At 38.9% G+C, this 14,650-nt stretch overlaps 1 protein-coding gene and 1 long non-coding RNA gene across 2 annotated transcripts in view; both read left to right on the top strand.

Annotated features, from left to right (window-relative positions):
* The window catches only part of LOC311059636 (uncharacterized protein), a 164,712-nt gene that overhangs the window by 10,576 nt on the left and 139,486 nt on the right, over nucleotides 1-14,650 (top strand). Inside the window, exons 7-10 of the mRNA XM_084077644.1 lie at nucleotides 142-399; nucleotides 518-772; nucleotides 870-1,016; nucleotides 1,151-1,166. Of these exons, the coding sequence (XP_083933770.1) occupies nucleotides 142-399; nucleotides 518-772; nucleotides 870-1,016; nucleotides 1,151-1,166 (676 nt within the window). The remainder of the gene's footprint in view (nucleotides 1-141; nucleotides 400-517; nucleotides 773-869; nucleotides 1,017-1,150; nucleotides 1,167-14,650) is intronic.
* On the top strand, nucleotides 5,879-8,541 carry LOC311060619. Its single transcript, XR_014602290.1, has 3 exons — nucleotides 5,879-6,037; nucleotides 6,220-6,251; nucleotides 6,857-8,541. It is a non-coding gene; the product is annotated as an uncharacterized lncRNA (long non-coding RNA).

The raw sequence follows: 14,650 nt of genomic DNA, 5'->3' as shown, positions 1-14,650 counted from the left end.
TCACTCTACCTCAATTCAAGGAGCAGACTTTTATAGTTTATTTTTGTTTTGATAGTATTCTCGCTTTTCTTGCATTTGGTGATCACTATGTCATTGTAACAGTGCTCTTTGTTTGACCTCTGATTCTGTGTTGTATTTTAGATGTTCATTCTTCAACTTCTCTCACAGTGAGTTCTATCAGAACTCAGCAGCACTTCATCTCTGAGTCTGTCTCACTGAGCTGTGAGGGAAACTCTACTGAATGGAAAGTGAAGAGTTACACTGACCGACTGAATGAGTTTTCACCTAGACCTTCAAAGACTGGATCTACATGGACCCAAACCTTATATGCAAGTGCAGTGTACTGGTGTGAGTCTGGACGGGGAGAGTACAGCAATGCTGTCAACATCACAGTACATAGTGAGTCCAGTTACTTAATATAAAATACTGCAGTACTTTCCATTCTATCAACTGATTAAAGGAATGCTTTTGTCCACCTAACATGTGGACAGTTTTTAACTTTGTATGTGTTTTACAGCTGGTTTTGTCATCCTGGTGAGCCCTGTTCACCCTGTGACTGAGGGACATTCTGTGACTCTTCAATGCAAACACACAACAGCTGCGTCACTCTCCAACGTGGACTTCTATAGAAATAAAGAACTGGTCCAAAGTAAAACCAATGGAGAGATGATCATACCTGCTGTCTCTAAGTCTGATGAGGGCTTCTACAAGTGTAAATATTCTGGAGGAGAATCACCACAGAGCTGGATGGCAGTGAGATGTGAATTTACTGGTAACAATTTACCTTTTTCTCTGTCATAATATTACCGGGGGGGGGGGGGGGGGGGGTTCATGATAATACTAATCAATTTTTTTCAACGTCAACATAGTGTCTCAACCTTCAGTGCCTGCGCCTGTGCCTGTGCCTGTAGAACAGAGATCATCTCCACTTGTAGTGGGGCTGGTTGTGGGAATTCTTGTTGTGATTCTACTGACCATCTTTCTGCTCCTGCTGTGTCGATACAGAACATTCAAAGGTGAGAACCACTCAAATAGGGATTATATAATAATAAAATAAAAAAACTCAGTATGTTGTGACAATGAACATCACAGAACTGCTTTGCAGTGTAAAACACAATTTAACATATCTTGCTCTTTTTTGTTTTTACAGATGCATGCTGTGTGAGGTAGGTACCAGTTCTCTGTTCAAGGGATTGTCCCCAGTGAAACATTTCCTTGGTCAACAGGAAGCGTCAATTCCCCCCAGATACCAGATAGTCTACTCTTACAGGGGACGGTGGGGGTGGCATAGTAGTACATGGTAGTAGGCATAGAGCACTGAAGTCTGATGTCACTTCATTACCCCCCTGGGGCACAGAGTTGATTCCCCCATTCTAAATCCCATTGACTTTTTTTAACGCCATATAAGAACTGGGTTCCCAAATTAAACAAATCAGATCGGCAATTTTACTCATAGGATGAAAAGGTAAAAATGTATCCAAAGATTTAGAAAATAAAGTGCCGCCTACAAATTGTCGTTGGGTAAAAATTACCCAAGGACATCTCCCATTACAGTCCGAATCACTGTTCTACTGTCAAATCTAACTAAATATCATAAACGACACAGATCCATCTCCCTGACAGAATCACCAGACTCAATTGTTTATTTTTGGAACACATTTCTTATAGTGATGTTAAAAATGTCTATAGGCTTTAGAAGGGCTAAAACAACTCCATGACCCATGGGGTGAAGTCAGCACTTCTGTGCTCTAATTGTCAAGATAGGCGTCAACTAGGGGTGCAACGGTTTACAAAATCCACAGTTCGGTTCGGTTCGATATTTTGGTCCCACAGACCCCACTTTGAGAACCACTGCTCTATCTACCTTGAGGGGGTTCCAGGGGGTCCCCAGCAAAATTAGTTAATATAGCATAAAAATCTGTTTAACCACTTTAACCCTATAACCAGGGCAGGAATTTCAGGGAGGCCACGAAGGCCATGGCCGTCGTTGCCCCTCAGTTTGGCCTTGTGACCCTCAAGGAAATAGCATGCCCTGAGACCACAGTGGCCTTAAAGGAGAATTTTGGACTACGGTTTTCTTACCTTTTCTATGATGTTATGATGTCTTAGGATGAATGGTACAGTAGAAAAATGTCATAACTCCATCCCGGGTCCGCCACAGCTTAAAACGTGCGCGGATAGGCCTTGCGTTAGATCGCATATTTTAATAGCTTTTTTTTATTTATTTTTTTAGATCTGACGTTCATAGTGACAGAACACTGTCACACAAAAAAACAAACAAACAAACAAAAAAAACTAAGTCTCGCTAGACGAGATTTCAATCTCGTCTAAGTTTCTATAGACTTAGGTTGTTTTTTTTTCAGATCTAAAAAAAAAAAAAAAGCTATTAAAATATGCGTTTTTCTACTGTACCATTCATCCTAAGATATCATAGAAAAGGTAAGAAAACCTTAGTCCAAAATTCTCCTTTAATGCCGCATCTTACTGCACCACTTTCAGTCTCTCTCTTTCTTGTCGTGTAGACACCTGTGTCTTTTGTTGAGGTTCTGAATTCTTAACTCCCCAAGTCCCCATCTTTAAACCAATCCAGTAACTTTGATTGGTGCAGGGCCGAGCATGGATCAGATTGTAAATACCATATTTTAATTTATTCAAAAGCAGATAGTCTACATATTAAATTTAAAACAATCCTTAAATTCAATTAATTCTTTCAATGGACTAAAATCTTGTTTTATTTGATGGCCTTCCTCTCTTGGTATTTGGCATTTGTGCTCTCAAAAAAATGTGCAACACCAAAAGCCAAGTGGCCTTGCCCCTAAAATGACGAAATTCCAGGCCTGCCTATAACCATAGGCCGTTTGAAAATTTAACAAATGTGGACTGTTTCATTGCACATTCCGTTCAAAGTTGTTTAAAAAAAAGCACTGTAGAAGCTATTTCACTGTTCACTATTAATATAAGGACGTTAAGCACTCCTCTTCCCCAACACTCCACTGAACGTGGTGTTGTTTTGAATGGGTGTGGTGCACTAGCTTAATATGTTGGTGTGAAAACTCTGTAGTTCCGCAAAAAACAACAAAGAAAATGTTGGTTAATTCGGTACAGGACCGTTCCGTTCAGTACACCGGTTCAGTTCAGTGTATTACACCACTAGCATCCATGGTAGATAATGTCATTTTCTATCCTCTCGGATCCCTTTCTCTCTCTCACAAACACAAACATGCGTATGTATGCACATGCACATGCACATGCACATGCACATGCACATGCACATGCACATGCACATGCACGCACGCACGCACGCACGCACGCACACACACACACATTTCATTTTGTGTTTACTTTGGATGGATTATTTTGCAACTTTTTGTGATAGGATCTACTGGACAACATATTTCAACATGGAAGTTGATGATAATATTGACAGTTTCTGTTACTGTGTCATACTTGTCTCTTTTTTTAAATCTTTTTGCCATCAGTTTCCTCCCATAGAGTGAAAAACTGCAAGATGTGTCAAAATATGTGATAGTTTTATAAGCCTGTAGAAGAGTTGTTTTGCAAAATAGGCCGTGGGGATGTGGGCCCTGTTTATTTCATAATATAGTATACAGTATATAAGAGAGTCGCTGCAATTTAATCATCATCGCTGTGATCTGGGTAATTGGGAATTATGTATTCTTTTTTTAAACAACGCCAATGTGTAGAATAATAACATGCTTGATAAACGCAGCTACAACTTACAAAAGCCTCTAATGACTAATGTGTTGACTGTAGCTACAGTATCAGCCCTACCTGCCTCGTCTTAAAAGATGGCCACAGTAGATCTTGTGTACTACTTTATGCTGTTACACTTTGTCTCTTGAAATAGATCCATCGAGTGCCAGATAAACAATCAGGACTCAGCAGCAGACCAGAGAGGACATCCAGGAGATGGATCATACTCCTCACTTCAACAGGGTCAGCCTTTCAACCAATCACAATCGATCACTCACATACCAGCTGATCACTAACCCCAACACTGACATTTCGGCTTTGAGAATCAATCAATCAATCAATCAATCAATCAACATCTATAAAACCAGTCATTCTAATTACACAAGCAAATACATTAAAAAAACATTTAATATGTTTTAACATGAAATATTTATTTTCAACAAGCACATTGGAACCACCTTAACATGACATTAACAATCTGTTGAAGTGAGTCTCTTCATTTTCCTTCACCAGATGCCAGTGCCAACGACAATGAAAAATTCACAGACACTCAAGTGACTGAAAATGGTAGTATAATGTACTTAATAGTAACACATGGTTATTTAAATGTGGAATAAACTGTGGAAGATTTTACAGAATTGTAGAGATTAATTAAATGGAGATTATTTGAATTGGTAATTGAATTTACAGATGTCTATGGTTCTTTGTTTCAGACGAATCTGAGTCCAGTGAAGGGACAGATTCAAAGATTGAACTCAGATATCTGGGCAAGAAAAAGACGGGTGAGCAAAAAACAAAAAAATAAACAAACAAGGAAATACGATGGCATTCAGGCACAGATGGGATTAAAACACTTCTTTATCAAACAATAATGGAATATTACTGAACACAAAGGGCCTGTACGGTCAGGTAACATCCGTAGCTTTGGGTTATTAACTTTATATTTAGAATTTGTAATTCTATGGCGATGTACGGGCCTCAAACACGTAACTCCAAACACTTTTTGAGGAATGTGTCCAAGACTGTCATACTGTAGATACATTAATACTTACAGTATATAGTGAAAGAGGCTGAACTGTATTGGGAATTAAACAGAATTATTCAGGTGATCACTAACTGTTCTAAACAGGTCCTGCTATGACTAGTGTGCTGTGCTCTGTTTTGTTGGTTTGTGTAGAAGGAGCAGGAGAACCAGATGTGACCTACGCCCAGGCTGACCAAGCCAAGAATAAGAAAGGTAGGTGAAATGCATATCCACCTACTGTACAACCATTACATCAAAATATGCATCTCTTCCATTGAAACATAATGATAAAATACCACTAGTCCCGAAGAGACAGCCATGTGTGGTTAAAGGCTTAAGTTGAGAAATCAGAATGATTCTGCTAACATTTTCATTTTCTGCGTACTGTTTTCCGTTCACTGAATCACCAGCTCCAGAGAAAACGGAAGATACAGTTGATTCTGAGGTCAAACCAGAAACAGCATTTGGCTTTGAAAACAAATCATATCACCGTCCCAATGTGAAGGACCGCCCTCATGTCTTTGCATTTGTTCTGCAATGCAGTTATATTTTTACATTTCTGAATACTGTAGTTTCCTGTTTTAGCCCCTCCTTTGAATTTAGACGTCTCTTTTTGTGTGCCTACTTGAGAAAACCCAATGCATGATTCTGATATCAAGATAACTAAGATGGTTTCAACTTACTTTGAGTCAGACAGGTTCCTAGTTCATAGCTTGAAACGAAGGATTTAGCATTTCTGATTATTATTATGTTCTTTTCAGAGAACAAATCATCAAATAACATTTCCAAAGCCATGGAGTGTCACGTTGTCTTTGGTTTTAAAGTATCCTGTTATGACAACGGATCTCAGGCAATGTGTGTATATGACAAATATTCAATAATAATATTAATATAACTTCATTCATATAGCACCTTTCATGACATAAATGCAGCTCAAAGTGCTTTACAGAGAAAGAAAGACAAAAAAACAAAACACAGAGCAATAAAAAAACATTAGAGCAATGGCAACAATAGAGCAATGGCAAAAAAAACAATGGCAGGAAATAATGGCTACAAATAAAAGGCAGTGGTTCAAGCAAAACAAAGACAACAGAGATTCAGAAGAAACACTGTATATTACTGTATATTGGAAAGAAGCTGAACTGTATTGGGAATTAAACAGAATTATTCAGGTGATCACTAACAGTTCTGCAGGTGTTGCATAAAGAATGCTAGATGCTCTTGTGTGTTGTGTTGTAGAAGGAGCAGGAGAACCAGATGTGACATACGCCCAGGATAACAAAACCAAGAATAAGAAAGGTAGGGAGATCCACCTGCAACATACAGTGACAATTCATTCCCCCAAAATGCATAATCCCCAAAAGAAATCTGACCGATAATCATCATACAGTGAATGAGTGAATTCAAATGCACAACTGATCATTACTCACTGCTACCATTTGAATTTTCTGTGTACTTTTTTCCTTTCTCTGAATCACCAGCTCCGGAACCAGAGAACCAGGAACATCTCTTGGTAAGATTCTGTCCTCTTCTATAACAGCTACAGAGCTAATGCTGCACTTACCAATTTCATCAAGACCCACTTTGATCAACAGCTTTGTCATTAAGTGTTACATCACCCCTCCATTATGCCATCGTCTGTGGTTACAACTCCACCACCCCTCCAGGTTAAGGGATCTAAACTCCAATTGATCCAGTTTAGTTGTGACGTTGCTAAAAACAGCCAATGTATCTGCTGTGGAATTGTTCATACAACTTTTGGTGGAAGATGCAGGACTCAAACATTCTAAAGGCATTAAAGTACAATACTGAAGGCCTACACATATTGTGTGCTCATATGTGTGTAACCCAAGGGAGAGGAGCTGACTGGCTGCAAATAAGATGTGCTTTAATGATGTGAATGCATAAGCATGTTTTCATATTTTATGTCATTATTATGAGAGTAAAAAATGACTTTGGCTCATTCTGAAACTGCATTTGGTGAAATGTAACACATTTTGAGCATCTGCAGAATCACTGTGTATTTTGTACATGCTTAAGAAATACCAGACTGCAATGTCAGTAACAGTCAGTGTGTCTGTTTGAGTTTCTAAAGTCTATGCTGTTGTTTTGTTCCAGGATGGTAAATGAAGATGTCAGGAAAATGTGGTAAAGGGAAAACATCATGGAAGAAGGGAAATGTATTCCCATTTTCACAAAGCACAATTTTATATACTGTAGGCCTTATATGCAACCTTCAAATCAAGCCCATATGTTGCGCTGATCAGAGCAATGGCCATTTGAAGTGTTAAACATTGCTGTAGACAGTGCCCCATATGTGTGATATTTAGCTTTTTTGGTGTGACTATTTTCATGGCAGACCCCTGAACAGCGTTTGTGCCAAGTTTAGTGAGAATTGGAGCAACGGTGTGCCTGTGGGCCCCGGGGGGCCCGTGACGTGGCCCCTGTTATTACTATTCTGATGGCAGACTCCTGAACAGTGTTTGTGCCAAGATTGGTGCATATCGGAGCAACGGTGCGCGGCGTGCGCCTCGCAGGTCCAGATGTAATGTTTGTGACCACGGTCTGAGATCCACGGTCTGCAGTCGGTCCACCCCCCCGCTAGGCAATTTTAGTATATGATATACATTTTATAATTAATACAGATTTGATCCCATTTTATCTCACATAACGGCAGCCCCTATTGACAGGACGGTACTCAGACATTCTGAGGCAAAGTAAGTTGTTTTTAGACCAATTCAGTCACATTAGATCAGCAGTTTCTTTGAGAGAGAAAGTTAGGAAGGACCCCATTTAATGGCATACAAACAGACCATCTTTACAGTCCACGACTAAGTGTGGCATGGTTCATGCTCTACAGATTGTATTTATTATTATTTGTATACTGTATATGTATAGGCTATATTTGTTGTATGCAAAAGGCTGAAAACTGATCTAGGTTCAGGGTGGTGAGAAAGATGTACGTATTTTGCCTTAATAATAATAATACATACAATTTATATAGCACTTTTCTAGGTACTCAAAGTCGCTTTACAGAGCAGATAAAAACAACTTTATTAGAACCGACTAGTTAGTTAGTCTCCCTTCTGCAGTTTCTGCCAAGGTGAGCTCCACTCTGCCACCCTGTGGTAAGAATGTTTGTTTTTATCTGTGTGTCTGTCTGTCTGTCTGTCTGTCTGTCTGTCTGTCTGTCTGTCTGTCTGTCTGTCTGTCTGTCTGTCTGTATTATGGGATGTTTTTACATTGAGGTTATGGAATGTTTTACATTAAGGTTTTGGGATGTTTTTACATTCACATTTTGGGATGTTTTTACATTGAGATGATGGGATGTTCTTACATTATTATGGGATGCTTTTACCTTGAGATTATGGGATGCTTTTACATTGATATTATGGGATGTTTGTACATTATTATGGGATGTTTTTACATTGAGATGTTTGATTGTTTTTACATTGATATTATCGGATATTTGAGCATTATTATGGGATGTTTTTCTTTGAAATTGAGATTCATTCATTTTATTTTGTAACATTTTAACCTACTGAGTAGATTATTGCTCCTCTCTTTTGGATGTCATGTCTGGCCATTATTAGGAGTAGTGGTACGGTACTTACTAGTAATGAGGGAATTCTCTCCTTTTGGTGTGGTGTGGGTTCATTTAACTGCTCTTGATAGCATACTGGGGGGTTCAAATATGTGTGTCAATTAGGACCTTCTCATTTGTTGTCCCATGGTATTATTTGTTTTGTGTGCGCGTGTTTTTTATTGAATTTTATTGTTATTGAAATGAATTGTTAATGTGTTCCAACCTCTGGTGTCTTTGCTGAGCCTCCTAAAGCTCTATTGTAGGACACGAAGTAACGAAGTTAAGCCTTAATTGTTTTTTTGGTATAAAACAAACTGAAGTAACCCAACATCTGAGAGCAGGGGGGAATACTTTTAGTTTTTCGATACGATGTGCGGAAAAAGGGAAGAATCAACAATATTGGCCAATATTCGCCGGTGTCGTCATCTGCCGGTATTCGATCCTGTGGGACCTCATCTCGGAGCTATACAGCGGAGGGAGAGGTTCCAAATGGGGTTAGGCCCCAGTGTTTCACATGCAAATGGCACTAATGGCCAATCTACTAGCTTGTAGATCTGCTACTTTTGCTATTTTAGAACATTTTACAAAAATATTCAAAATGATTCAATATTTTGAGTATCTGCAGTATCACTGTGTATTATGTACATGCTTCACCTTTATGCTGTGACCTCATAGAGTTTAAACAAGAAATACCAGACTATATCAGACAATACCACACATGCAACAGCGTTCTGCTGTCCCACAACCCTTTGCATTGACTTCCAATAAGAGCTGGATCCCCGAATGGGCCCATGCAGGGGCCTAAATGTCATGGGGGGGGCCCCTTGGCCAACTTACAGTATAGAGCCTGACCCTGAATTTCAGACTCTGAACCAAAAAGCCCCCACATACAGAGGCACATGTTATGAACAGGCAAAGTAGACAAGTACCTTGGGGCAAGAGCAATAAGGGCATAATTACATAAAAAATATAATGACAACAATAATAACAATATAATATATAATAATAAGAAGAAGAAGATCTGGCAACACCTGGTACTTGTATCACTTTTCTTGATTGCACAGCTGTCATTTTCACAAATATCTTACCGGGTGCCTTTCATTTTATGTAGCACTTCATTGCCATCTACTGGTCAATTTAGAATCCCAGCTTAAAAGTAACATTTATCTACAGTATAATGCACAAAATCTCTGTATGCGTGTGACGTGTCTGTCCATGTCCCCATGCATATCTTGAGAAATTTCGACGATCAATAAATCCACAAATCTCTGTAACCCCTTATGTCATCAAAATGATGTCATAGTACTGTCATCATAGTCTGGCCTCCCTGTACTATGATAAGGTGTACTGGGTACCTGGGGTGGCAGTGGCTCAGGAGTAGAGTGGCCGGGTAGAGTGAACTGGAAACCGCTGGTAAAAAATTTAGGCTGTATGCATTAATTTAATTTTGTACCCAAATATATAGTGAGGGAGTTATCCAGTGGCCAAATCAAATCAATTTGATCCATAATATTACATTTCATATGTAAATTCAATGTGCTTGAAAAAAAAACTCATCAAAACTTTTTTGATGAGTGTGACAAACAAGCATGTTATTTTAAACAAACATTTTCACCTCCTCTGTATTCCCTCACATCCTCCATGTAAGCACATGGGATGCCTGGGAAGATGGTATGAGTCAAAACTGAAAACCTGACTCTGACCAGACACATGAGCTTAGGCAAGAACTCATCAACCAAAGCCAGTGATTCTCAACCATTTCCATTTCAAGGACCCCCATTTGATACTTTCTTTTTAAATCTCTGCGGGACTCCAATCTGCACTGTAAAATTGGTGTTTATCTAACTTGAGTGAACAAATGCAATCCATTTGTATTTTACACACTCAGAGTGACTCGTAAGGGTCCATTTGGACCCCTGGTGGTCCCCGGGCCGAGACGTTGAGAAAGTGAACCCATGTACGCTGCCCGGCAAGCTGGAAATCTGGTTCATGCAGTTTGGGTTACTACTTTGCCTCATATGGCCACAAAACCATGTATGACATCAGAATCAGACTTTACTGTCAAATCACAGGTTTATAGGTATGAGATATTTGTTTTGCTTTTAGCTCCATCATTCACTGTTTTCAGAAGAGAGGGCAGAGATAGCGACAGCATGGAGCAGAACATAGGAGGAAACAGCCTATAGGTCCAGATTTAAAAAAATGTTTACATTTATAGTACATATAGCATAACAAAGTAGTACCTATAAGGAGCAAGTTAGAAAGTAGTAAGGTAAAATCCACAGGTAAAAAAAAAACACATGGTAAATCCTCTAGTCTAAGTGTTTTCTAAGGTAGACTCCACAGGTAAAATCCACATGGTAAATGAATCCATATGTTCAGGCCTTGTTCAGCAGTCTGATGGTAGCCCGGTGGAAGCTGTTTAGAAATCTGGTGGTCACCTTCACAAGAGTTGAAATGGAAGTGTGGTGGTGAAAGAGGTCAGGTGTTGTTCAGTTACAGAGCAGAGCAGTATAGCCCTGCTACTCACAGAGTTCAAATGCACTAAAGCAGTGACTCACAACCTGGGCTAAACGCGTTGCACAAAAGCATTACTTGCTTTCATCCACGACCACTTTCAACCTGTCATCCCTATTTGGGCATATCCGTTATATTGGCAAAAATAGAAATGTTTTTTCAAAAATGTTCAAAAAGTACACTTTTCTGTGTACAAAACACAGAAAAGTTGCCAAAATGCAACATGTTGCATCATGATGAGTTGAGTTTTTTTGCTATTCCTCATAGGAGACCTATACGTATCTAGTGCGTGCGTGGTGTGTGCGAGCACGCACATATGTGTGGGGGGTCTAAGCATTTGTCAGATTAAGAAGGGCTCTCCAAGGCAAAATGTTGGGATCCACTGCACAAGTGAGACTGGAGAGATGACCCTGGCAGAGTCAAAGGACACTGTAGGATGTGAATGGCTAAGAATACAGCAGGCAAAATCTGCTCTCCATCATGGTGAAATGGCACTTTGGATTTTACCATCACATAGGCCTACCATAGGACCACACTGGAAACAAGTCCCCAGGACTTTTTTGTGTTATCCTTTTAGCCTTAATGTCTGAATGTGCCTCGTGCTGTTTACATTTCTGACTAAAGTATTCAATCAATCAATCTGTTTATTTTCATTTTTATATTAACCATGCATAATAAAACTAAATCTATTTAGACCTGCAATAAATGAGCCCAGAACTTTGTCTCAGCCTCTCTTCCAATAGAGAGGAAGGAAGAGCAGAACTGAATTTACTAAAGAATTTAGAAATAAATATACACTGAGCTCATTACATGGCATGATGAAAGTGTAACATCTTTCTCACACAGTCTAACTCTACCCCCCCAGACGACTTCCCCTCTCTGTCCCTTATATTTCTCTTTTTCAGACAGCAGTATCTATTAGTTCACCGTGTATAGGTAGTACAGAAAAGTTATTCAGAAGAGGTAGAGCAGAGCCGTTCATCACAGCAGAGGATGGGGCCCATTCTGCTCTACGTACTCCTCTGTGAGTATATATTATTACTATTGGTCTGTTGGACTCGTTTTTGAACCATCGCAATGAAGGAATGCTGTACAACATCATTATGTTAAAGTTAAGCTGCTGAGGTTTAATACAGTAAAAGCATGTCAATTAATTTAATGTAGGATCTTGAACAATGTTTTGGCCTTGCTGTAGATGTATCACTTCCAGACTATTTTGATGTAGTATTAATAACAACAACAACCAAAATAGTAGACCATTACAACAGTGATTATGTAACTATACAGAGACACCATAGCATCTACTAGTATACCACAATGTTTCATTTTTTCTTTATTTATTTAAGCATTAGCAAATGATGATTATACGCAGCTACCTAAACGCTGCAAAACGTGTTGGATATCAGAATATTATTGCAAATTGTTTTACAATCTTTACCATTAACCACCTAATTCCTGTGTTTGTCAAACATTTTCATGTCAAGCAGTGATGGAAAAAGTACTCAAATGTTTTACTTAAGTACAAGTATCAATACTGCAATGTAAAAGTACTCTTTCACCTCTTACCTCTCGGATAGATGTTTTTCAGTAGCTGTAGGCCCTCACATGTCAGAAATTGTCCCTCTCTCCAGCGGCGTGCCCCAGGGTTCGGTTCTTGGCCCGATTCTTTTTGCACTTTATATGCTTCCACTTGGTCATATTATTGACAGTTTTAAAAACATTTCATACCACTTCTATGCTGACGACATCCAGCTTTATTTTTCTTTTAACCCGGACAGTCTTGATGATTTTAATTTAAATTTTAATCTTTTGCAGAAGTGTATGTCTGCCATTAAGGACTGGTTGGCTAATCATTTCCTTCAGCTCAATGAAGCCAAAACGGAGGTGCTCATTGTTGCGTCCGACAGCATGGCCCCTCGGGTGGCTGATTGCATTGGGTCTCTCAAAACTAACGTGCGCCCTAACATTAGGAACCTTGGTGTCATTTTTGATCAAGCCATGCATCTCGACACACACATAAAGTCTGTGACCCGCACTTGCTTTTTCCACCTCAGGAACATTGTTAAGCTAAGGTCTATTGTCTCACACAATGAGTTAGAAATGATTATTCATGCCTTTGTATACTCTCGTCTGGACTATTGCAACTCACTTTTCACATGTCTCAGTAAAGCATCCATAGACCGCCTCCAATTAATCCAAAATGCTGCTGCCAGACTGTTAACCAGGCCCAGGCGAACGTGTCACATCACTCCAATCCTGGCCTCCCTCCATTGGCTTCCCGTTGCCTTCAGGGTTAAATTCAAGGTCCTTGTACTTACATATAGAGCTTTGCATGGTCAAGCACCAGCATATTTAACCGACCTGCTAGAACGATATGTGCCGAGCAGGACCCTAAGGTCAGCCGACCAGGGTCTGTTGGTCATCCCCCGAACCAACTACATAACCAGGGGTGACAGAGCCTTTCAGGCTGTTGCTCCCAGACTCTGGAATGCTCTACCACAGGCACTGAGAGCTGCAGCGTCTGTGGGCATCTTTAAGAAACACTTGAAAACCTTTCTGTTTGGTCATGCTTTTGCGGAATATCTTTGATTTTCTTTTTTATTTCTTCCTTGTAATATGTCCTCTGTTTTTGCATTATATTGTACTGTTTTGCTGCTGTTTTTTGTTACATTTGTCGGTATGCTAAGCACTTTGTGAGTTTTCTCTGTGAGAAGTGCTATATAAATGCAATTTACTTACTTACAGTACTTACTTACTTACTCTGTTACAAGTAAAAGTCCGGAATTCATAATTTACTTGAGTAAAAGTACAAAAGTATTGGCATCAAAATATACTTAAAGTACAAAAGTAAAAGTAGTCATTATGCAGAATTTCAGAAGTTTTCAAATGTATAAAAATCTTTTGAAAATAGCCGATCTACAAGCTCACAATGCGTCGCATCGCGATTTTGTAGATCGGCTATTTTCAAATGGACGAAATGTATATAGGGCTGAAGTGGGTAATGTACTCTAATGTTTTGTAATAATAATCAAAATCTGCAAAGTAACTACTGCTCAAAATAATTAAGGGAACACTGTGATCCCTTCATTCTTTTGAGCAGTTTTTGTTAGCAGTATGTACACAGTTCATGAAAACTCAAAATAATTAAGGGATCAAAGTGTTCCCTACATTTCTTTGAGAAGTATAGTAACTAATGTTTTCAAATAATTGTAGTGGAGTAAAAGTATAATATTTGCCTAGTGGAGTAGAAGTAAAAGTATTGGAAATTGGAAATAGTTAAGTAAAGTACAAATGCCTCAAAATTGTATTTAAGTACAGTATTTAAGTAAATGTACTTAAAGGGATATTTCACTTTCAAAAAAACGTTTGGTCATTTTATAGTCTACTCAGGCTTTAGTGAGCCCTCCAGACCGTTTTTAAGTTGCTTTATTCAGTATTTAGATATTTGATATTCATTTTACCAGCCACGCCCCCTTCCTATACAAACCCATTATAACTTAAAACTCAATTTTTTATCTGTTTAACCATCAAAAACACCCGTCCTTGGTTCTGGTGACTCACCCTGCCCCCCTAATGCGTGAGGGGGCCGTGTTTTTTTTATTACTTTTTTCATTTATTTTTAATATATATTTTTTGTATTTAATTTTTTCATTTTCCCAAAAAAATTATTAAAAATAAATGAAAAAAGTAATCAAAAAAACACGGCCCCCTCACGCATTAGGAGGGCAGGGTGAGTCACCAGAACCAAGGACGGGTGTTTTTGATGGTTAAACAGATTAAAATTTTAGTTTTAAGTTATAATGGGTTTG

This window comes from Gymnoscopelus microlampas (genome assembly GCF_963454915.1).
Source record: "Gymnoscopelus microlampas genome assembly, chromosome: 14".
In the NCBI taxonomy this organism is placed as follows: Eukaryota; Metazoa; Chordata; class Actinopteri; order Myctophiformes; family Myctophidae; genus Gymnoscopelus; species Gymnoscopelus microlampas.
The sequence above is the reverse complement of the archived record's forward strand: the minus strand, read 5'-3'. Positions and strand labels throughout refer to the sequence as shown.